Source organism: Mesocricetus auratus, unplaced genomic scaffold (assembly GCF_017639785.1).
Source record: "Mesocricetus auratus isolate SY011 unplaced genomic scaffold, BCM_Maur_2.0 Super-Scaffold_100006, whole genome shotgun sequence".
NCBI classification, from domain to species: domain Eukaryota; kingdom Metazoa; phylum Chordata; class Mammalia; order Rodentia; family Cricetidae; genus Mesocricetus; species Mesocricetus auratus.
This window is the reverse complement of record NW_024429190.1, coordinates 61,492,361-61,516,900: the sequence shown is the minus strand read 5'-3', so window position 1 is coordinate 61,516,900 and position 24,540 is coordinate 61,492,361. Positions and strand designations below refer to the sequence as shown.

Here is a 24,540-nt window from a genome sequence, read left to right as displayed (position 1 = left end):
CTTGGAAAGAAACGCAGACAGCTGAGGGAAACCCAGTGTCTAATGCTGTTCTGAGGGAGTGGGATCGCTTCCTTATCTTGGGCTCTCTTGTTTGCTTTTCAGTTGCTGCGAATGTGGCTGTGGAAGGGCTTCTTCCCTGTGCGCTGTTGCCCATCCAAGCCTAATATGGTTAGTGTTCCCTCCCGCCTCTCACCTGTGTGAAGTCCTGCTCTCTAACCTACCTCCAGCATTTCTTTACTTTCTCCAACTGTGTTCATCTTACCAGTTAGTGATCCAGCTACGCTTTAAAGTTGAGAAGAGTAGACTACACTTAAAGTTCGGAACAGTAGATAGCCCTCATTCCAGGAAAAATAAACTCCTGAGGATTTTGACAACGGGTCATTTTAAATAAAATACTATGAGCAGAGCAGAGTGCATCTGTCAAGATCTATCCCATTTAACATGTCACTGTTTTTGTTGTTCCATTCTATGAAATCCATATCATACATGGAAGTACAATGCTACTTCTGTCCAGACAAAATCGCCCTTCTGTCTCCCAGAACCATTGAATGTCCATAATGTGACCACAGTCTTCTATCATCATAATTATCATGGATACATGTGACATTGATGAGGAAATACAATATAATTATAATGGAATTGAATTATTTCTTATATCTGAAGTGATATTCCTATTTTGATACCACTAAAGTTATATATATATATATGTATATATATATATCAATGCCCAATTGAAATAACCTGAATTATTTGTAAACAAAAGAAAATTAAAATGTGGTTGCTTATAATTTTAATACTTTAACATGGGGTAGACAGGAATACTGCATTGTTACATTTAGAGGGACTCATGCATCACAGTGAGCTAGATTGTAAAATAATCTAGACATTTCTTTTGTAGGTTAGAGTCCCAACCCTTGCATTTGTGTATAACTTTCATTTGTAGTCAAAAATGTCAATAAAAGTCAGTTTAAAAATGCATTTAGAAGATTAAGTGATGACTTTTTTGAAATCTAAGAGTGATTTTTGCTGTATCTATATTGTGTGTCTGAATTTGGCTTTGTGAATGTGTGTGCAGTGCTCTCAAAAGCCAGAGGGAGGCACTGGATCCTCTGTGCTAGAGTTGTGTGTGTGACTCAATGAGTTCTATGAACTCTATCTGTCAAAAGGAGCAACAAGTGAACTAGCCACTGATCCAGGGGAGGCATTTTAAATTGCTACTCTCATTATCAATGTAGTAATCAAAAATTATTTGAGAATACCTGATTTTTGCTGATGAGTTAAATTTGTGTGTGTAAATGGGGCTCATACATTTAAATCTGAATAGATCATGATTTCTTTGATTCATCCTCATCTCAGATTTTCAACTTAACTACCTTCTTGCTCATGTATTAATTACATGTTTCTTGGAATAGTTGTACAAACCTTACAGGAAATGTGAAACCAATCTTCTTGTATCATGCCTTATGAAATGTATTGTTATATCAATATTCTAAGTGAATTAAATTTTAATTTAACAATGAGAATAGACTCCAATCCATCTTTATATTATTTAAAGTAAGAAAATCTTCAGTTTTCTATTATTGGTGATCACAAAAGGATATCATGGCTAAGTTAAAAACGCAAATTCTCAGGTACTACAATGTTTTACAAAGGCTTTTTTTATAAAATATTCATCATGCCATTCCCACAGTTGCAGAGATTATTTTTCCACATAGAAGCATTTTTCCTGTGAGGAGTACAAATGAGAAGATTCAGTGAATTTTATTCGTAGTTTACATGTCCCTATCCACAAAGATCTGGCATCTTGGCTTCCTTCTATTTATGTAAGATAAGTATGAATGAAGATTATAACTTTCTGGTAGTAAGACAACCTAAATGTCCAATAGCCCATTTATGCTCACTTGCATATAACCTTGCCATACACTTATTGAAAAAACGCTATCCCATAAAAGAAAATTTATTCATCCAGTGTTTAGTTGATATACTGAAAGCCTAGTGTTCTTATTTTTTGTTTCCTTTTATAAAGCAAACTGAACTTTCATGTAAAACATCTGTGTTTAAGTGGATAAAACTCTTCATCATGTGTTCCCAACTCTACCTACTGGAATTTTCTTACTCTCCAGTGCAGACTGAGCTTGAGTCAGTTTGGTACCTCGGGTGACCCTAATTCTTTGAGTTCCTCCTACTGCCATATGCTGAATCTTAACACAAGAGACCAAAGTCCTGACTTAATTGGAGACACTCTTGAAGTGTAAAAGTCAATTTTTTTCACAAAATCTGTGCCTTAATTTTTTAAGATTCCAGCAATAAAATTCCCTAAATTGAACATTATGCAAAGGTTAAGGGCATTAATATGTCAGAATAGAAAATGAGTGTGTTGGCACAAAGAGATATTTTTTTAAGAAAGAATACTTTGGGTGTGGTGGTATAGGCCTTTTAAATTTAGCACTCTGGAGGAAGAGGATGGTGTATCTTTGTAAGTTTGGGACAGTTTATCATATCAAATTTCAAGCCAGCAGGGGAATACATAGGGACACATTGCTTAGAATACTTTATTTTGAAGTTTCTATGAGTAAGACATAAATGCCAATGCTTTGTAAATTGTTGAGGGCTCAAAAGTTTTGACATAAAGTTCAACAAAAGCACATTATAATAAAACTTCAAAATAAAAGAGTGATAAAGAAATATACACATAATCAATCCCTCTTTACACTATTGTAATCAATGCAATATTAGTAAATTTTTTCATAACATTTTACTATAGATTAAGATAATGTGATACTTTGTCATATGAAGAATGTTGTTTGAGGCAAGTTTTATACTTTCTTCTTGGTTATTCCATTAACCAGGCATTTCCTCATTAGGTACAAAAGAGTCATTAATAATTTACTGTTTCTATGTATTGCTTGGTACTCTGAAGTACCTTACACTTCTATCCCAAATTTATTATCAAATTTCAATATATGCCCAGAAATAAATTATTAATATATACCATCATCCCTACATAATTGTTTATCTGTTCATGGATTATGGGTTTTCCAAAGTCCAACTAGAAATTTGATAGCTAGAATCAAATTATCAAAATCAATATTACTGTTATAAAGGATACAACATTTTGATTCTTAGGATTGTTAAGGAAAACAATGGTCATGGATGTATTTACATGCCAAGCACGTCTTTGGGATTTTAGTGAATAATAACTAATGCACATGACTGCTTATGACTGTCCTATATTATCTCAGTTACAGAAAAATAATTTAAAATATCTTTATCTTGAAAACTGGACAATAAATTACCAGATGGCTTCTGTATAAACAAACCCTACATCTAGTGCTATGGCAATTATTTCAAAGATCAATAAAACTAGCTATATGAAGAAAAATAATGAATGTCTTCTCTGTTCAAGAAAAAAATAAATTTGGAACAGAGTAGGAACAGCTTATATGCTGAGTGACATATTCATTGACTGTTTGACTGGTTAAAGTGACACATTTTGAACAGGTAGACAAGATGATCCTGACTGAACATGATCCTGTGCAAAACTTTGTTAATGAGCCTGCCACTGCCAGCTGCACTTTCACTGACTGTGTCTTGTTGAAGCTTGTTATAATAATGCTTTACATGTTCCAGAACTTAATTTTATGTGCTAATGTGACATGCAGCATATATGATACAGAGCTTAAGAGACACCTATAGTGTAAAACAACCCCTATATATTTTCCTCCTGACTCTCAACACCAGGTATTAAATGTTAACTGTTCCTCACCAATATATTCCCAGATAGTTGTTCAGATGAGGTCTGAAATTTTACTTCCATATCATGCAGAGGTTTTACATGACCTATTTAATGGTAAAAGTTATTGAAGATGCAGTGTTGGAAGTTTATTATTAATATATTTACTTTTCAAAAGGAAGTTTTGAGAGTGGAAATGGATGCTTGTATCTTGTTTGCTGATGTAAACTATAAGAATGCATAAGCCTTTTATATTTCCCTAAAATTCCTACAACAAAGTCTTTGCCAGGATTACTAAGATAACACAAATCTCAGGATAAATGTATATGATTGTGTTTAGAGCACTGTTGGTAAGAAACAGCAGTAACTGCTCTCTTGAGTCACTTAAATTAGAAATAAAAAGAAATACATGATACCTAACAAACAATGTAGGAAAATAACCCAAATTATCTGGAATGAACAAAATTCTATTTCTTTACAATTTTGTGTATTTGTTTGTACACTTTTCTATCCATCTCACGGTGATGAGGTGATTCATGTCTTAAGGGCTTTTTAATAAGATTCAAAACATGCCAGATCCCTAGGGTGCATTCTCCTTTTCTAAAAACAGTACATTTTAATCACATTATATAAGTTCTCCAAAAACTGTATCAGGTGTGTTTTACTATTTAATTTCCAGTTCTTTAACGCAACACTGGTATTTGTACTCTTGAAAAAAAAGTGGCATTAAGATATTTTTTGTTTTATCTGTTGAATAATATCTAGGAAACTGCAAAACAACCTCTGTATTGTCTTTATTCTATTGTACATGAATAGTTTTAAATATCTGCATGTGCAAAACCAAAGAGACATCATGGTGTAGAACTATTTGACACTGTACCTATAGCACACAATAATCATCAACCAAATTTGTAATGAAATACATATTCATTCTGGTTGCACTTTCTTAATGCAGTAATAAATGAAACTTTAATATCTGATGAATTCAATTTTGTTGTGGGATCTTATGAATAGTAAAATCACTTCCTTTGAGTTTCACTGAAAATAATTTAAACATTTTTATTTTTTCTTGCTGTTTAATGTTATATGGTTAATCATGTACCACATCAACTCGGTTTTCATCAACATAGTCATCTTCCAAAGACCTGTCATTGTGTAGGCACAATCAAACCATCATCCAGTCATTCATTTATTCATTCATCTATGTAAAAATATGTTGAATGCCAACTCCAAATCAGATACTAGGTCTCTGATGAAATTTGTAAGTGAAAACTAGTTCCTGTCATTTAAGTAGCTGACAAATGCTGAAGGAAAGTCATACTAAAATGGGTGTATTGCACTACTGTGTAAAAATCACATCCTGAGAGAATAGAGATTCCTGCAGCTGAGGTGTTAGGGAAATACATAAAACAAATATTGAAAAGAATTTCAATATTTGGACATTGTTATAGAGAATATCCTTAAAAAGAACAGATAAGTCCAGATATATGAAAACATGCTGAGCTATCAGAGACTTTAGATAATATGTAGTAGGGAAAAATAAATTGTAGCAAAGGATAAAAGATACTTTCAATACTTTACTAATTTTATTAAAGGCTTTAAGTAGGAAGATCATTTGATAGACTAATATCTTAAGTGATAAATTTTGGCAGTATGACTATCTAGTACACTTTCAAGGGTCACCAGGAAGTGGCAAACATCTTTAATCCTGGAACTCTGGAGGCAGTGGCAGAAGGATCTTTGTGAGTTGGATGCCAGCCTGGAGTACATCGTGACCACTAGGACAGCCTGATATCCATAGAATAAAAAAATAATAAAGAATAGTTAGTATACTTTACAAAATAAGTTACAGAATAGATAGACAATGTTCTGAAGGCACAGACTTCCAGATAATAAATGCAAAGGTATTCATGAAGAAGTGCTAGAGATGCTAGGGAGTCTGTATCATAGAGTGCATATTGTAGAACGCTTGGGATATGACAAATGAGTCATAGCAAAGAATAAGAAAATTGTTCAAATATTATGAAAGGTGGTCATGTTGGACTTAGTCACAGAAAATGGAATGAAAATGGTTGAAAAAAGTAAAGAGAAATGGTTTAAACATTAAACATTGCTTATTTGTTAGGTACATTGAGTTGGAATGGCCCTAGAATATATTAATAAATCATATTTTTACAAAGTGAGAATACAATTTTCTAAGAAATTAATTCAGAGCTATTAAAGAAAAAACATGAAAATGGTTGGATAGAATGAAGAATAATAGAGATCTTTGAACATATCCATTCATAAAAAGAGAAAGAAGAAAAAGGAATCAGAAAAAATAAAAGACGTATTTTAGTGAGTAAAAATAATTCAAAGTAATATGTAGTCACCAAATTAAAAGTTCTCATTTATGAAATATAGATTATGTCAGAATGAAAGAAGTTTTCCAAACCTTGCAAATTATTGACTAGTAAAGACAACAAGAAATGAAGATTTTATGGATAGAGGTAAGAGGCAAGATTGATTTCTGCTGAATTATACAATGGACTGAGCATACATGACTGAAAAGAGCTGCTGAAGAGGCTAGAGTAAGCATTGAAGAAGTGGGAAGGGGACAAGTAAAAGAAAGAAGGAAAGGAAGGAAGGAATGGAAGGAGGGATGGAGGGAGGGAGGGAGGAAGAAAGTAAGACCAAAAAGTTTCAGGATACCATGGAAACAGAGGAAAATATTGATCAATTACAACTAAAAAGGGCAGTGGCAAATTAGCTGGAAATGAAGGAGAGAACAAAAGACGGCTGGTGTGAGGCATATGAGGAAATTACTTTTAGTATAGACTTAGATGGTTTAAGACAGTTGAATCTAGAGAACATGATTTGTTGAACATCAAAACTAGCAACTTGAAAAGTGCCTTCCATTCCAAATGAGTGTTTCTGTCATTTCTTATTGCTAGTAGGGTAACTGGCCCTTGGTTTGAGAAGATTCAATTGCAATCAGTGCTCTATGCGTGATATAGTTGATTTACCACTTTTAGATGTGGCTAACTGTGGTTCCCTTTGTTCTAGGAGGTGTGGCTACAGCAAAGCAAAGCAGGATCCAGAAGAGGAAAAGATGCACTTTCATAATGGGCACAGTAAGCAAATTGTGCAAAATAAAATGAGAGATTTTATTATTCAGATTGCTCCTCGTGTTAGGCGATTTGTAATTCTTGACCAAATCTATTATGTATAAAACAAACAAGTACTCCTAGCATATATAACTCCTGGACTTGGGCAACCTCTGAATGGTTTATTCAGTCCAAAACTAAATTAATTTAATCCATTTTAATCATTAAAATAAATTTTCTTGCCTACCATAAAAACACTACTGTAGTTCAAATTAAAATCCCAGGTGAATTCCAAGTTCTGTGAAGAGTGAATAGAAATCTATCATTAAATCATGCCAGCGGGCCTAATGAATGAATGTCACTCAGCTGTTTCTTTTTGTAAGACTGCAATGGGAATTTCCTGGGGTACAAAGCCCTTCTCTCAGCAGCCTTGGTTAAGACGACCTGAAAAGGACGACACTTTTCAAGAAATATGTGAAATTCAGTTACAATAATAAGCTTAAAAATAGCATAATGAGCTTTAATTGGTATTTTATAGTGTCCACTTTTTAGTAAGTGTCCACAACATGAGTTGATGTGAAAAATAGGTGAGGGCAGACTTATTTTGCTTCAGTCTCTCTCTAAGACCTTACCCATCATGCTGGAAAGCATGGAATGTGCTTTCCAGTTTTATGTGTCTGTTATCCATCTTTAAAAAGCAATTCTGGTGTGATTATCAGTAACTGAAACTCAGATGCTTTACAGATCTCTTGGAACAGACACCATGTGAAAAGAAGTTCCGTTTACCTTTTGATTTCTATTCCAGCAACACCAGGAGTAATTTTAAATGTTCTTTGGAATCAGACTTAATAGTCTATTACAATATATAAAAATGACCCTATAGAACAAGCCAACAAATAGGCCATTTTTTGTGCCCTCTTCAATCATCAAAGTGTTCTCAATATGCATTGGAGTCTCACAGTCTGAACAGTAACTTGGAAGATGATTACATAGATATGCTAGCATATTAAACATTTCTTGTGTAGGGGAACATCAATCTTTTTAAGTTATAAAAGTAAAATAGCTGTGGACATAACTGTCGTAAATCAGAAGAAAGTCATTTCTTGAAACTCAACTCCTTTTAGAAGTTAGAGAGTTCAGTCACACTAGAGTGTTAGCAAAGTTGATAATTAAGTACATCCACTCTACTCCATTAATGTCCATGTATTGTTACAGTAAAACTGCCAGGAGTAAGAACCTACATTGATCCACACACATACGAAGATCCCAATCAAGCTGTCCATGAATTTGCCAAAGAGATCGAAGCTTCCTGCATCACCATTGAGAGAGTCATTGGAGCAGGTATGCGGACATCTACATTCTGACCTCTTCTCCTTGTTTATACTCAGAATGTAATATATCAATGTCCTGCTCTCACACATAATGTTCTTAACCTCTTGTAATTGATTTCCTCTCAAAACTGTTTGTAACTGTTCACCTTTTAAGACAAACTTCTAAGTAGCTCATAAATGAACAAATGTCTGCCTTCTCATCAGAGAGACCAAAAAAAAAAAAAGAATCTTTTCCCATGTAGTGTTGCATATATGTATCTACACTGAATTTATAATACTGGAAAGTATTTGCTTTCTTCAATACAACTTGATCATGTGCTTATATAACTTAATTAATCTGTGCCTTGTTCCCTTTTCTTTTCTTAATTTTTTCATCAGTAATAAGTACTGGTAGACCTCTCACAGCAAAGTAAAAACAAGATGAGTTAGAGTCAGTGTTGTTTTGTTTTCTTAATTTCTTTCTAATGTTACCATTTGGATTGTTTATATTAAATGGATGAAACTAGTAAACTCTAAAGTGTTTTTTGATCATCCGTACTAGGTATTTCCCAATGTAACATTTACTTTCATTAATTCTGCTATGCATGTTTGGTCTCACCTTTAGTTTATCTCCTTCCATCTGAACCTTAATGCTTCATGAATTTAGAATTTTATTAGAGTAAGAATTCTAAAAGAGTTTATACATTATTTTTTATCTTTATCGAAGGTGAATTTGGTGAAGTTTGTAGTGGACGTTTGAAACTACCAGGGAAAAGAGAATTACCTGTGGCTATTAAAACGCTTAAAGTAGGCTATACTGAAAAGCAGCGCCGAGATTTCCTGGGTGAAGCAAGTATCATGGGGCAGTTTGATCATCCAAACATCATCCATCTAGAAGGCGTTGTGACCAAAAGTAAGTACAGTGGCACAGTGTGTGTGTGTGAGAGAGAGAGAGAGAGAGAGAGTGTGTGTGTGTGTGTGTGTGTGTGTGTGTCAGAGAGAGAGAGAGAGAGAGAGAGACATCATGGGTAACTGTTTAAATTATCATTGTCTAAACTGAAATATTAATTTCTCAACTGGTAAAAATTACATTATATTTTAGTAGATTTTTTCCTAAAGATGCTTTGTGGTGAGCACAGATTTTTCATTTTATAAGTTGTATATTCATTTATCATGAATTCACTGCCAGAAAACAAAAATAGATTTGGGAAAAACACAAAAATAGATTATGTTTTTTATGTTTTGGTTGTTAATGTAAATTTTTATTTTTACTTGTGAGCCTAGCAGCCAAGTCATATGTCAGCCCCCATTTACATATTTTTAATTTGTTTAGTTTTTTGTTACTGGGAATTAAGTTTTCTCATCAATAACCTAGAAAAATAAAATAAATTAATCCATAATTTATTTTTAGGTACAGAATGTATAGTTTATTCAGAAGTACCAGAGTTTTACATGCATTTAAGTATGTGTTAGCATCTTATGAATGCATTTCTATTCTATGCTTTTCCATGAAGGATGTCAAAAACTTTAAGCTTTCAATTGCTCAATAAAGAATTTCACTGGTCCTCCACTGGCCCAGGAATGATTTTCTTACATACAGTTTTGTCATAAGTCACTTAGTTTGCACATAGTACTCAAAATGACCTGGTCAAAGACTACTATTTGACATGATATTCACATGAATGCCCATGTGTATGTGCACAGAAAGACTAAAATATATAAATAAATGTAAAACAATTGCATTAAACCAAAATCAAATGAACATAGAGATACAAGAAAAGTGGCTAAGTAATCATTGGTCACATTATGAGTTTTTTTTTTTTTGGTCTTTTTTATTTTTATTTTTTCTTGTTTTTTCTATTTTATTCTTTTTCTTTTAATTTTTTTGATTTTTTAATTTAAATTAGAAACATGAATACTTCACATATCAATTCCAGCTTCCTCTCCCACCCCTCCTCCCTTATCCCTCCACCAACCACCCCAGCCTCCCACCCAATCCCGACATCATTCCCCAGGGAAGGTGAGGCCCTCCTTGGGGGGATCTCAAAGTCTGTTATTGTTATTTTATCCAGGGCAGGACCTATGCCCTTCCCCATGTGTCTAGGCTGAGAGAGAACATACCTCTATTTGGAATGGGTTCCCAAAGATCATTCATAAACCATGATAAACACTGATCTACTACCCAAGGCCCCAGTGATTTCTGTGGCCTCCTCACTGAAACTACATTCATGGTTAATGTTCTCACATTTGCACACATTTTTTCAGTTCCCTAGCAAAATAATGAGGTTTTTTGTTGGGTGGCCTTAATGCACAGAGTATTTAAGTAAACTGATTTTATCTAAATCTATGCCATTACATAGCTACTTTATTTAAATACCTTATGCCTTACTGTCACAGCGAAAAGTAAATAGACCTACCCTAAAGGACAGTCATAGGGATTAAATTATGCTCTTTTATGCATGTTGGTGAGTAAATGTATGTGACCAAAAATTTTATTATTGAACAGGTACATATTTCCATGTATTAAACTAAATGTGGTTCAGAGTAGTAAGCAATGCCCTAAGTTTTAGAGATATATTCATATATATTTATATATCCTTGATTTATTATAGGTCATATTTGTGCAACTATATACTGAGGAATTTAACTGAGACAGGCAAATTCCTTATATATTTTTATGGACTTTAAACCTTTATTATTAGGATCTAATGCCAATGAAAACACACATGATCATATGCAGATGATGTGAATTCTATTATAAGAGAGATAGCACTGCAGTAGAGAAGATAGTTTTCAATTTTCATTCTCTTAATGAAATATTCTGCTTGATGTTGCTACCCAGAGGAATGCTACGTATAAGGAAATCAAATGTAAAAGCTGAAAATATGTCTTTGGTTTCAACTTTACGGTATGTGTGAGTTGAAACTGTATTTTCCCTTTTTTAAATGCAGCCTTGATGTTCAACTTAGGAAGTCTTCAACTTGTTTTCAATTTACCATGTTGCGACTCACTTTATTTGTGTCCTTAATTTCATGCTCTCTGATCTGATGCTAATTTATTCAGCAATTATTCTCAACCTGCAGCACACAGATAATGAAACATAAGTGCAACTAACTCTTGTGATTTTTCTGATTGAAACTAAAGTGGGAGTATGGAGTAGCACTCCTATGGATGGTGTCCTTGAAAGCCTTCTCTTTATTCTATTACCACAGGTGATAAAAGATTGAAGACCCATTTTATATTTATATACATATATAATGTGTGTATGTATGTATGTATATGTATACATGCATATACGTATCTATAGTAGAGGAGTCACAGGACTTTAGAAACACATAAGTTCCAGCTTAATTGACTCATTTGTAACACAAGACACTTTGATGTTCATATACGGTGGCAACTTTTACTATTTAATAAGATCCAGGTAAAAAAATGAAGACATAAGTTATGCATTTTTCCCACTGTTAGGATGCTTAGCTCTTTGAAGTGTGTGTATATTTATGAGGGAGGACTGTACATGTGTTTATGTGCATACATGCATGTGAATGCCAGGGCAAACTCAGGTGTTATTTCCCTGGAGCCATTTACTCCTTTTCTCCAGTTTTGTTTTCCCTGGGCCACAGTGTCTTACTGACTGGTTGCATACCATGTAGGCTAGGTAGGTTGGACAGTGAGCTCCTGAGATCTATTGATGTCCTCTCTGCATTCCTACAGTTACAAATGCAAACCACAATGCTGATTGCTTTAGCTTGTATCTTGGAAGTCAAATCCAGGTTCTAACAATGGCATTAGCAGCAATTTACATTTTACTTTCCGAGCCTTCTCCCCACTCTAGTTACTTAGTTATCTTTATTTCCATGGGATGAGACAATAGCTTTGTCAATAAATTTCTACCGAGGTATGGATGAGGATCTCAGTTCAGGCTCTAACAGTCATCTATAAACTCTAACATAGTGGTGACAGTTTATAATTTCAATGCTGGGTAACTAGAGACAAGTAGATCTCTGGGACTCACTTACCAGTCAGTCTAGTGAGAGGCTGTTTCTTAAAAAACAATCATGGTTCTGTTTCTCAATTCAAGATACTCTATATGAGGTTGGCTTATGGCCTTGATGAACAGAGCTACATATATGTTTGTCTGTGTTCATGAACATATCACACGCACAATGTCTTTTCCTGGCAGTGGTAATTAGCTAAGCGTAAACAAAAGAATAGAAATTTCTATTGTCTAGTTTTATTTGTTAATTAGAATAATGTAAAAATGAATTTACTTTTATTATGAAATTGACAAATTTAACCCAATGTTGGAATAACTTTAAAGCAGTAATTTCAATTCTCCTTCCACATACTCAGATTGATTGACAATTGATCACTAATATATTCTGAAATTTTTGATGGCCAGGAAACAATGATTACTATTTTTCAAATATCTTATTGCTTTCTTATGAGGTCTTTCTTTTAAAATCGCATAATGTTTTTATCACTTCTTTGAATATATTATACAATATGTCCTGATCTCATTTACTTCCCACTCTTCCCCCTCCTCATCTCTCTACTTCTCCCTACTCCTAAATATTTGAACCATTTATTTATCTTTTTCTCTTTTCCTTGGAAAAACAGTCTCACTGCATGTGTCTAGGTCCTATGGCTCTCACAATGAGGCCATGTGTCCTCTTCGATGATGTTCTCCGAGCCTTAAGTGGGAATGTATTACTCGGGCCAGGGGTTGCCACAGTCAGCTTGTTTAAACTCCGCATTTAAATTTATTCTGAACTCTTTAACAGTGTTTTCTGCAAAAGGAAGTTTATTTGATGAAGGATGAAAGTTACACCTAGCTTAGCTATAAGGATAAATATTTAGAATATAGTTAGAAATTGCACTGTTAAGTGGTGATAGTAGGCTCTCCTCGGGAGTTCTATGACCTCACCAGGGTAGATGAGTAAATTTACACTTCCAGAATAATTTATTCCTTATAGTGAGTGTTAATGCCAATTGTATGGCTGTTCATTATCCCCCCAGGAAAAGTTGCCACTATGGCACATTTTGGAATATCTTGACTGACAAGCTACTGCTGCTATTTGTAAACATTTGAGAAGGATAGGACTTTAACTGTTCTTTTCCTTTGGCATCTTACATTACTCCTTAAAGCATAGTTAGAGATAATCCTAAGGGAGGAGGCTTCCAAGTCAAATCCAGGAAGATTCCTTCACAGCCCCTTGTCTGAGCAATGTGCTGTCTTCAGCAATAGGATCTTAGATAATTTCTTATTAGACCCTTGTTTATATTTTAATTAGTGTTATTCCAACTGCCTTCAAGCTATTTTTTACATTTTTGGCAATTTCACAGCAAAGTTTGCTTACCTGTTGCCCTTAGACTTTATCAAATAGTGATTTTCTGCTATGTTTCTGTATATCAGCAAGCAAACAGCATAATTACAGTGCATACTTAACTTGATGAAATTTTGCTGTATTTCTCCACAGAAATTTCATGTAATTATTTTGCTCCTTCATGGGAGTTTATTCACTCTTAGAATGTACTACTATACTTCCGTTGTCTCAAATTTTAATTCACTGTGTCTTTCTCCATGGAATCATAGTCATTTATGTTCATTTTACTTTCAAGCCTGAATGTCTGTATGTCAAAAGGTTGACACTCCATGATGCAAAGCAGCTGAGTGAATGAAAACCTCCAGATCCAGATTATAATGCCCATATAAGAAGGCTAGCTGCAAAGGAAAGAGGTTCTTACGTTCCTCATTTGCATGTTCCCAATCATAGCCCAATCTTACAGAGATTTCACACATTTTTAAAGGAATAACTCTCAGCCAAAGACAGTGCTAAAATGATAGCAGCATTTCTTGGCATTTTGTCTCTCTGTACGTTGCATCTTATTTATATTTGCACCTGGTTCATCACCTTTAGTGCACAGTGAGCTATTTAAAAATGGCATACACATAACCGCTTGTATCTATTTTAAGGCTAAATGCATTAAGTAAATGTAAGCAATTGCATGTCAAAACCAAGGGATACAAGGGATAGAGAGGTTTTGAAAGTACTTAAATTTAGGTTTGACCCTTTGTATTAGAAATGACAAAACAAGGAGTTAAGCTATACACCCAGTTTGTACTTAAGGAATTATGAGAATAAGAGCCTTAGGCACTATTCAAAATTCATCTCATTATTTTTATACACAAAGAGTGAATGAGTAGACAATGTATGTAGCCTCCCATTGATATTCAGATTTGCTTCTCAGATGTCATTTGCTTGGGCACAAAGGGCTCAAAACTGAAAACTTGCTGTAGTTTAGATTCCTATAATGTGGAAATCTGCAAACCATACTTTCTGTTTGACCTACAACAAGGAAAATATGTTACCTGAGCAAGTCACGTCACTATTCAGTGTTTGGCTAAACAAATAAATTCAATCTATGTAAAATGTAAACCTAAATCAACATTTTTTTTTAATTCTGGGACCTGACAGGTTGGCCAGTTTGTAAGACACTTGCCTTGGAACACAGTATGAGGATTTGAATACAATTCCCATTTAACCCACTTAAAAAGCCAAAGCACTGGGGTGGAGGAGACTGGCAGATGCTCTGGAGTTAATATGGTCCTTGTTTCTTGGCTAGGATGCCTATAGTCATTGAAGAATTATACACAGAATATACTAGCAGATATTATTTTTTAAGGAAGGTAAGATCCAGCCATTTAGATAGAATGGTTTGTAACAATAAATAGCTAAATCACAAATAATTGTTAGAAGTGATGGACTACATTACATAAAAGTTTTATTATCAAACATTGTTGCTAGATTTTTTAGATCATGTCCTTGTAATTATTGTAATTTGATTGTAATTAGAAATAAACTCACTTCATAATTTATTAATATCAAATTCCCAAACATCTACATAAACAAGTCATTTTTGCATGAGAAATGACGATTTTTGAGGTCGTTTCTGTTAATATAAGCACTTCAATTTGAATTTATAAGTATAGAAATATTACATTTCACCTTAGATGAAGCACATGGGTTTTTGTTTAACTAATATTTGTCCCAATTAAAGTTATAGAACTTTATAAGTGATTTTTTATAATCTTTTAGTTAGCAAGTAAAGATAGCACATAATTAAAATGTGCACACATCTTTGTAACTAGCGACTCTATGGTTTTGTGTCATCATTTGGTATTGTTACTCTCTTTGTTTCCTCTCTAAATAAGGCTTATCTCTTAATTCCAGGTAAATTATGTTATTTTTTCATTAGCATTGGTCACTAATACTTAAGAGGATCTTCATGTGTTATTCGTTGTTTAACCTGAAGATTAGACTAATTCCATTTTCAAACTATCAAGTGTCTATACACAGAATGGAATACAACTCAAGTACTACGGAACAATAAAATAAACTACATATATATATATACATATATATATACACAGTCAGAGGCTTATATTTACTTCTTTAGCACTCATAAATTGTTTCTAATAAAGCCTCTTGACATTTGTTTTCTATTGAATTATGATGCCTCTAATGAAAGTCTCCATGACAGCCTGAAGTGGTGTCATGTTTTTTTGATGAACTAATGGCTTCATGAAAGCAGATAGTATAAACACAAGTAAAATAAGTCCAGATTTAACTGCAGCATTTGTGATGTAGCCTTATTTGATGTTTCTCAGAACTGAACTTGCCTCCTGGGTTATTGTTCAACTGCAGGATCTATTTCTATTTCCTTCACAAGAGACACATATTTTCCATTTCTAACAAGACTACAGGGTGTGCTTCTGCTACTTAGCATGGTCCACACTGTGAGAAGCAAGAGCTACAGCCACATTTCCCTGAGTTTTCTTCAAATAACACTGGCATATGGGTAATAAGATTGCATGATGAGGAAAACAGTAGTCTACCTTTTTGAAATATGTGTAGTAGATTTTAACACGCACACACACACACACACACAAACACACACACACCCACAGACATCACAGAATTCGTACTTGTTGGTTCTCACCTTGAATTCCAGGATTTAGAAAATTAAGACAAGAACAATGACAAATTTGAGGCCAGCCTGTGAGGCAGTAAGTTCTAATTTAGCTAAACTACAGAATGAGACCCAACTCTGTTGCCAAAGCAGAGAAAAACAAAATAAAACAATCAAAATTCACACTATAAAGAAACAAATTCAGTTTTTATTATAATTAAAGTATGTACTATAAACTCAATTGTCAAACAAAAAACGTAAAAGCTATAATATGTTATCACTAACACAATACAGTACAAAGGATGTCTTTAACTTCCATGATAATTTCTGCATAATTGAAAACTGAGTTGTAAAACTTACTTCCTTCTTCTCCTAGCCCTTCTTCATAGCAGACTGTTTCAACCCTTACATTTATACTTCTTAAGCTAAAAACTTCAGATACTTCTTGTAAGGGAAATGCTAACCCACATCACAATACATTACCTAAAGTGTGTGTGTGTGTGTGTGTGTGTGTGTGTGTGTGTGTGTGTGTGTGCGTGTGGCAGTGGGGGGCAGACAGACAGACTAAGACAAAAACAAAGAGAGAAACATAAAAGGATAACAAAGAGAGCAGCTGAATTCCATCAGGAAGAGATTCAGAATTTGCATGGTGGGTATGACATTGTCCTGATTATCAAGTTCATATTAGCACACAAAAAAATTCACATACATTAGAGTGTAACATAAAATTTGGGCTGGAAATATATTTTAGAATTACTAAATCGTAGTTTAAAAAGAAACACAATATTTCTTACATCTCTAAAGTTCCTTCCCACATGACTTTCTCTTGTTAAATTTAGTAAGAAACTTTCTGAGCCTTTACTTGATCTGAGAAGAAACAACTGTCATATCATCAGTAGTTTCTTGTATAGATAAGCATTTTCTATATCAAGAAATAAAAGCTAGTTTATGGTATCAATAATGAAGGCAAAACCCGTGCTTTCATAGATTGCCTGTGGTGGATACTCAGGAAATAAGACAAACCGTGTAGAGTGTCCTCTGTGATTAAAGTCCTGTCTTGACATGCTTTATGTGCTCTTTTTATATGGATTTTTGATAATATGCTTTCAAAATTATTGGCAGATCTACACTTTTTCTTTACTTCCAGCTGGATAATGAAATATGATTTGTACACTTTTATTGAATTTACAATGGTTAGAGTAAGCCATGGTAATTATTACCATGTCATTTTTGCTGGATAGCAGCAACTGAGATAAAACATAAGCCAAACTAAATGTAATTAGCATTAAAATGACTGAAGCATAAAATATAATCACATGGATCCTCAAGTGTCTTATTCTTATCAACAAAAATCTTGTAGTTGTTTGCAAGCATCCATTATAATTGCTTTTCCATCATCATTGGAAATTAGAAATGCATTTTAGGTCCTTACCATACTTCTCAAATTACATATTTGTCTTTGGCATTCCAACTTACATTATCATACATCATTAATCTGACTTTTACAATTAGATAATAAAGGTTGAAAAACCATATAGACAAGACACCTGTCTCCATTGATAGGAATCACTTTCCTTTTAAAATGTGTATTCCATTGTTAGTATTTCTCTGGTTAGAGAGCTCTTTTTACCATGCAAATTCTATCTTGTACATTTTGTGAGCTGGGGATAAAATGTAAGATACAAATTTGCAGGAAATGATATACTTTCTGTAAAACATCTGTCCCTTTCCTGCACTTTAGACCTTGGTTGGCACTTGTAAGCATGGTTGGCTTCCTGCAGGTTTTATATCCAAGAACTCAACCTGCTGTAGGTAGAAATTGCTTAGGGGAGAAAGTTGATTTTCTAGTGAGCAACTACAGGCATTTCTCTTACTATCAGTCCTTAAAAAATGAAACGTTTTCCATAGCATTTACAATGTATAATATGTGGTAAGCAATATAGAAAACATTAAATTATTCAGGATGCTTATAGGTTATTTGCAAATATTATTATTCACTTTTATATAACATACACATATATGGGACTCTTGGAACAATTCTTAGTATTTGCTAAGGGGCAATTGCATCTATTATCTTCTACTAATTTTTAACCAATAATACTCAGTCTAAAATACATACAGGTAGACAGAAGGAATAACTTGAATAATTTGAATCTGTTTTGAGTAGATACAGAGGAAAGCTCTACAGATATAATGTTATGGGATAAATAATTTAAGGACAGATATAGATCAGTGTGTTTCTTTGATCATCATGATGCCTGTTCATAATTATGAATGAATACTTGCCTATGAGGGGAAACAGAGTCTATGTTCAATAGACGTCCATAGGAATTCAGTTCTTGTAACTGTGTCATATTACTGCTCTGTGGATGGATTTCTGTAAGGGAAGCAATGGATTAGGTGTGTTAAAAGCAAAGATGCTAACTAAGGAATATTCCTGGAATCTTGACTTGATTCAAGAAAAACAGGCCTCCTAGCTTCATCAGCAATTACCTTCAGTAAATAATTGCTTAGCTCTATTTAGATATAAATAATAGAAATATTCCCACGCTGTGTGATAAGCTAATTTTAGAGGTACACACATATTTCCTTTTGGTGAGAAACCTTCATCCCTGGTAAGCACTTGTTTCTAAAAGCAGAAAATAGAAGGAATATGTATTTTTTTAATTTCATTTTATATTCCAACCATAGTTCTCCCTCTCATTCATTCTGCATCCCCACCCCCAGTCCAACCTCCCCACCTACTCCTCCCAATGGGCGAAAGCTTCCATGAGGAGTGTACAATGTCTAACACATTAAGTTGGGGTGGGACCAAGGGCCTCTTGCCTGCATTAAGGCTGAGCATGGCATCCCACCATAGGGAATAGGCTGCAAAAAGCTAGCTCATGCACCAGGGATAGATTCTGGTCCTAATAGGAGGGGTCCCTCTAGTCCAAGCAAAAAATGCATTCTTTGGACTATCTGAAGGGATACAGCTTATGTGGCAAGATACTTGAGCAGTATAAAGTATGAAAACAGCTTTGATATTAGGAAAGTCTCTCAATCCAGCACAGAGGAGTTTAAGAAAGTTGGAAATTTGAAATAAAGGGGGATTCATTAAAAACTGAAATTGAAATTGGACCCTGTGATATCAGAATAATACCTAAAGAGCTCCCAAAAGAATTTTTCCCACTTTGGTATTGACATGATTTCCATTAAAAGGATCATTGCTATTGTTAAATAACCTTCAAATCAGAAGCAGGTCTCTATTTATAAACACAAACCACAAGTAGTTATCAAATTTTCTTCACATTATACTGACAAAACCACTGAAAGTTTAAGGTTCTTTAATCTATTTTTGGTTTACCCATCTCTGTCACCCACTGCCCTCCTCTCACTGACTTTTGCTTTCCTACAATGGCGTCTCCTCTCTTCTCATGTCCCAGATTCCCATTTCCTATTCTTTTCACCTTTCTCCTCCCTCACTTACTATCAGTCACTTCTCCTCCTGTCACAGTCCCCTTTCCATTATTCCCCTTTCTTGGTCCTTTTTCTCCTTCTTGACAACACACACACACACACACATACAAATATGCATGCATGCAAGCATGCATACACGCATACACACACACTCACAAGCACACACACATACACACATACAGCAGCATTTTAAGTTTCAGTTCCATGTATGAGGGAAGTCATACTAATTTCTCTTTGTGAGTCTGGCTTATTTTATTTCATGTAACATTGATTTCTAGTTCTGCCAATTTTTTTCTGCAACTGTCACAATTTCCTTTTTGTCCACAGCTGAAGATAATTTCATTGTGGATACCATGTATATTCTTTATGCACCAATCTCTTGATAGACACTGAGACTGTCTCTCTTTCCTAATCTTATGAATGGTACATCAAAAAGAAAATGACATGTGAAAGTGTTTCTTTAGTATGGCTTGGGGTCCTTCAAATCAGATAGTAGAACTGGGTCATTTAGTTGTTCAATTACTAGTTTCCTCAGGAAATACCATTCTGATTTCCACAATGGTTTTTTAAGTTTACATTCCTACATTCTGTGTATAAGATGTCTTTTTCCACATATCATGGCCAGCATCAGTATTTTGTCATACAAGTATTGACTGTTGTGATGTGGAAATCTAATTTTAAAACAGCAATTCTTTCTTTCTTGTAATTTCTTGATTTAAACATGGAAAACAAGGCTTTGTCCATGTTTGAACTTGATGAATTCTTCTTGACAAGTTTCCTGGGCATATTGTGTCCCCACTCTTGGATGTTAATCACCTCTCATTATACTTTCTGCAAGGATGTCAAATCAACATTTTAAGAAAAGAAAATTCTAAATTTTACAAAGGATGAGGAAAATGTTCTTGCATTTGTAATACTCTGTAATACTCCATTAACAGGATATTGCCACTAATGTACTTCATGAGAGCGTAATCATCTTGAGTGAGGAATTAAACTGTCCTTTCTTATGATTCTAAATAGTGAGTTTTAAATAATCTTAAATGAAGAATTCTGTCCAGTCTACAGTATTTTCATCTAGAATTGTCAGATGTTCTATAGATAACTTTGTGCTCTTGTGTAACATGGTGTGTTTAAATATGCAAGTTCTAGTTCTGTGTCCTGAACTCAACAGTCCTTAAGTAACAGACATAGCTTAATAACGTCATTGAGTTAATGACAATGCTGTTCATAGTTGTATAAAACTCACTTTGGCTAATAATATAACATATGAATAATTGATATCAGTGTTAGTAATTTTTCTGTCAGAGGTCTTTTTCTTAACTCAAAACAGTTTAAATTAATGCTTAATTTTACCCAACATTCTTTCATTGTAGAGTAAATTGGCATGTATTTTTAAAAACATGAGACTATTGTGAATTTTTAAAAGTGATATCAATGTTTTAGTTATATTATCATCACAAAAAAGGATTTTTCTTATTTTTTAGTCTCATTGTTGTATAGGCATTTTATGTGAGAAATGCCACAATTTTGTGGGAATACAATAGGGTTTATTATTTGAGATCCCTTGCATCTAACAAGAACACTGATTCAGAAATAAAGAGTTTATAAATTTATAAAATAATACTAAGTAAATCATGTAGCAAAATACTAAGTGTTAAGAACTATTCAAACTTCTTGGATGATGTAGACTTGGTAGAAAATCACAATTTTGTGGGATAGGTGGCATGATTAATTTCGTTGTAACAGATTAAAATCAGATATAGAAGATAATTGACTTGTCTGAGCTCATATCATAGTGATATTAGTCAAGTTTCTCCAATTGCCAAATAATACCAGTAGCACATTTACAAAAAATTAACTCATGATTTTTGGCTCCTGACTAGTCCCATGATACATAAGCTCAAAGACCTTGATACTGATAGCATAGTGCCCTTTAAATCAGAGGTCTCTAGAGTATCTTCCCCAGGTACCTGAGCATTAATTGTAGAAGGCACTGGTAGTATTAGGTCTGGAGTTCCAATTCCCAAACAGCATAAAAGTTATTCTAAGCCCTTATGGGAAAGGACATTTCTCATTTTTTGTCTGTTCTATTCGTAATAGCCCACACTGAGAGCTATTGTAGTCATGACCCCCATCTCTGAAATACTCTGCGTGATGAAGCCAAAATACTACTTTTCCAGGGATCTAGAAATTCTTAACCTAGTCTAGTTGAGAACTGAATTTAAACATTCTAGTGATAACAAAAGTTATCAGCCTAACAGCTTATTTTCCCGAGTCAGACCAGAAAACTTCCCTTCCACTTTTGTAAAGCAGCCTTGAAAGGATTTGAGTCCCTTCCACCAGAAGTGTTGACTTTAAATACAACTTTCACATACCTGGGATAATTAGAAGAGGCTACTGGGGAAAGTAGTTTGATAAACATGACAAGTGTTTTAGACAAAAGAAAGAAAAGAAGTCATAGACAAATATGTAAAATCAGAAAAAGTAGTATATATCAAAACTCTCATAAATAGGACAATTAGACAAGATCAGGTTTTCAGAATTGCCAGATAGAGAAGTATGTTCTAGTTGGTTTGATGGATGTTATTGCTTAATTATCTTTTTGAAGTATAATTAACAATTAAAATCATTTTCCATATAAATCAGTTTCGATTTTGGCAAACATATGTATTTGTCTTAAATGTAATTTATCACTTTCACTACTTAGTGTTAATTCAATACTATAAAGGTAGAGTAAGCTATTGTTGCCCCAATAAATTATATCTTGATGTTGGGGAGGAGGAGAGGGTTCAGTGAATATGACTACAATCGTTTAGTACAAAATAAGTAACTGAGTTCATGTCTCCAACATCCAAATTTAATGTGGAATATGATGGTAATGACTTGTAATGCCAGTGTTGGGGACTGACAGACTCTAGGAGCCTCTTGATCATATATCTTGGCTATGTATGTCAAGCTTTGGGTTCAGTTAAAGATCTAAGGCTGGTTAGTGTTTCTCAACCTTAGCCACAAATGAGTCACTCAGGAGTAAGAAATTCCAACTGATGAAATGTCTCAGTCAGATTTGGTTTATAGGCATTTGTGTGTATCTTTTTCTTTCTTGATTATTGATGTGAGAGAGAAAATTGTGAATGATGTCACTCTTTGACAGTGGTGCTGGGAGGCATCAGAAAGGTAGTTGAATGTAAGCCTAGGATGAAGCCAATAAGCGCCTTTCTTCTACACTTCCCACCTCTGATACTCCCTGAGTTCTTATCCTGGATTCTGGACATATGAACTATGACCAAGATGTAAAAAGCCAAACAAAGCCTTTCTTTCTCAAGATGGTTTTCATTAACTTTTAATAACAACAACAGTAACCAAACTAAGATGACCCTGTCTCAAGTGAATAAGAGAATTATAGTCACTAACATGGATATTTTTCCTATTTCTAGGTCACAAACATGAATCCATGTACTCTTTCACACATGCACGCACATACACAAGCATACATATGTGTGTGTATACACATGCATCTTAATGTAACACACAATGCTTTTATACTAAGAAATAAAATAATTTACTTACTGCTGAAGTGAATATATATATATGCACATACACACTATCACAACACTACACGCACTCATGTTGAGACTGTTGAAATGTCTGCTTTACATATCCTAGATAAGAATTTTGTGGGTTGTAGTTTGGTAGACAGAGAATGAACATAAAACTGTGTCTGGCAGGAGGTGGGAGTTTTGGGAGTTATTGAAGGTATGGGAAAAATCTGATCAAAACTTAGTTTATGATAATTAATTAATTAACCAAGAATGGAGTTCTCTCTGACCATATTTTACACTACTCCATTTCTTTCCAGGTAAACCTGTGATGATAGTGACAGAGTATATGGAGAATGGCTCCTTGGACACATTTTTAAAGGTAAGACTTGGTTTTATTTTGGCTATCTATTGCCACATATATTTTGTCAATGAGCTGAGATTAAACTGAGCAACCTTAGTAGTAAAGTTTTAAATGGATTCAGAATAAATTAGTCAGCACCATAATTTTCCACAATAAACTGATATTTGAAAGGTATATTTTTCAGAAAACATATAAATCCAATTACATGGCCCTGTAATTTTATTTAAGTAAATAAGAACTTACTTTAAATAAAAAGGAAATAGAAATGAATTTTAAAAAGAAATGAAGGGAGATAAAGAAGAAAAAAATGAAGGAGAGGTTATGCAAATACTCAAAACTATGAAATATTCTTACTTATCCTCTGAGGATTTCATACATGTAAATGATTTTTTTATCATATCTACCCCCATTGCCTTCTCTTAACATCCTTCCTTTACTACTGGACATATTCTTCTTACCAACAAGCTATGCTCCTAATTTTCAGTCTCATGTGTGTGCTTGACCGCAGCGTTCAATTAGTGTAGTTTGAAGAGAGGAGGCAAGCCACTTGCTGGTTCATGAACAAGGTGCCAGTGACAACTGCACTAAAGAGAACAGGGCTTCCTGTCCTCAGGGAGGGAAGAGGCTTTGTTAAGACCCTCTCTCATCCTTGTTAGAATACTGAATGACACCATGCTGTATGGCTTCGGGGCAGGTGGCCACACCCATAGTGAATTTGTTACTGCTGTGCCCATCCGAATCCCATGTTCAAAAGACAGCATCTCATTGCTCCACTTCTCATGCATCAACTCTTACATTCTTTTTAACCCCTTCCTTTATTGTGCTCCTTTTCCTGGATGAGGTGATAACTATGCTCATCCTTTTGATGTGTATTAATGGACAAGGAAAACTGTATCTAAAATGCCCATGCAGATAATTATTGAAGCCATCTATCTGTAGTCTATAAGCATCATAGTCTCACTAAAGGGGGGGGTCATCAGAAAAGTCAGCAATCCAAAATTATAACCAGAATAAACAGGCATCCTTGGTTTTAGGAATAACTATACAGACCTCCAGTTTTAAATACTGACAACTTGCT

At 34.2% G+C, this 24,540-nt stretch overlaps 1 protein-coding gene across 7 annotated transcripts in view; it reads left to right on the top strand.

Moving 5' to 3' along the window:
• Nucleotides 1-24,540, top strand: part of Epha5 (EPH receptor A5) — a 325,855-nt gene that overhangs the window by 267,486 nt on the left and 33,829 nt on the right. For 5 of the 7 annotated variants that reach the window (XM_005068197.4, XM_005068196.4, XM_013112027.3 and 2 more), the window contains 5 exons: nt 103-168; nt 6,779-6,846; nt 8,035-8,160; nt 8,857-9,042; nt 23,419-23,480. In XM_005068197.4, the coding sequence (XP_005068254.1) occupies nt 103-168; nt 6,779-6,846; nt 8,035-8,160; nt 8,857-9,042; nt 23,419-23,480 (508 nt within the window). The remainder of the gene's footprint in view (nt 1-102; nt 169-6,778; nt 6,847-8,034; nt 8,161-8,856; nt 9,043-23,418; nt 23,481-24,540) is intronic. The other 2 variants (XM_005068199.4, XM_005068198.4) reach the window with 1 other exon arrangement.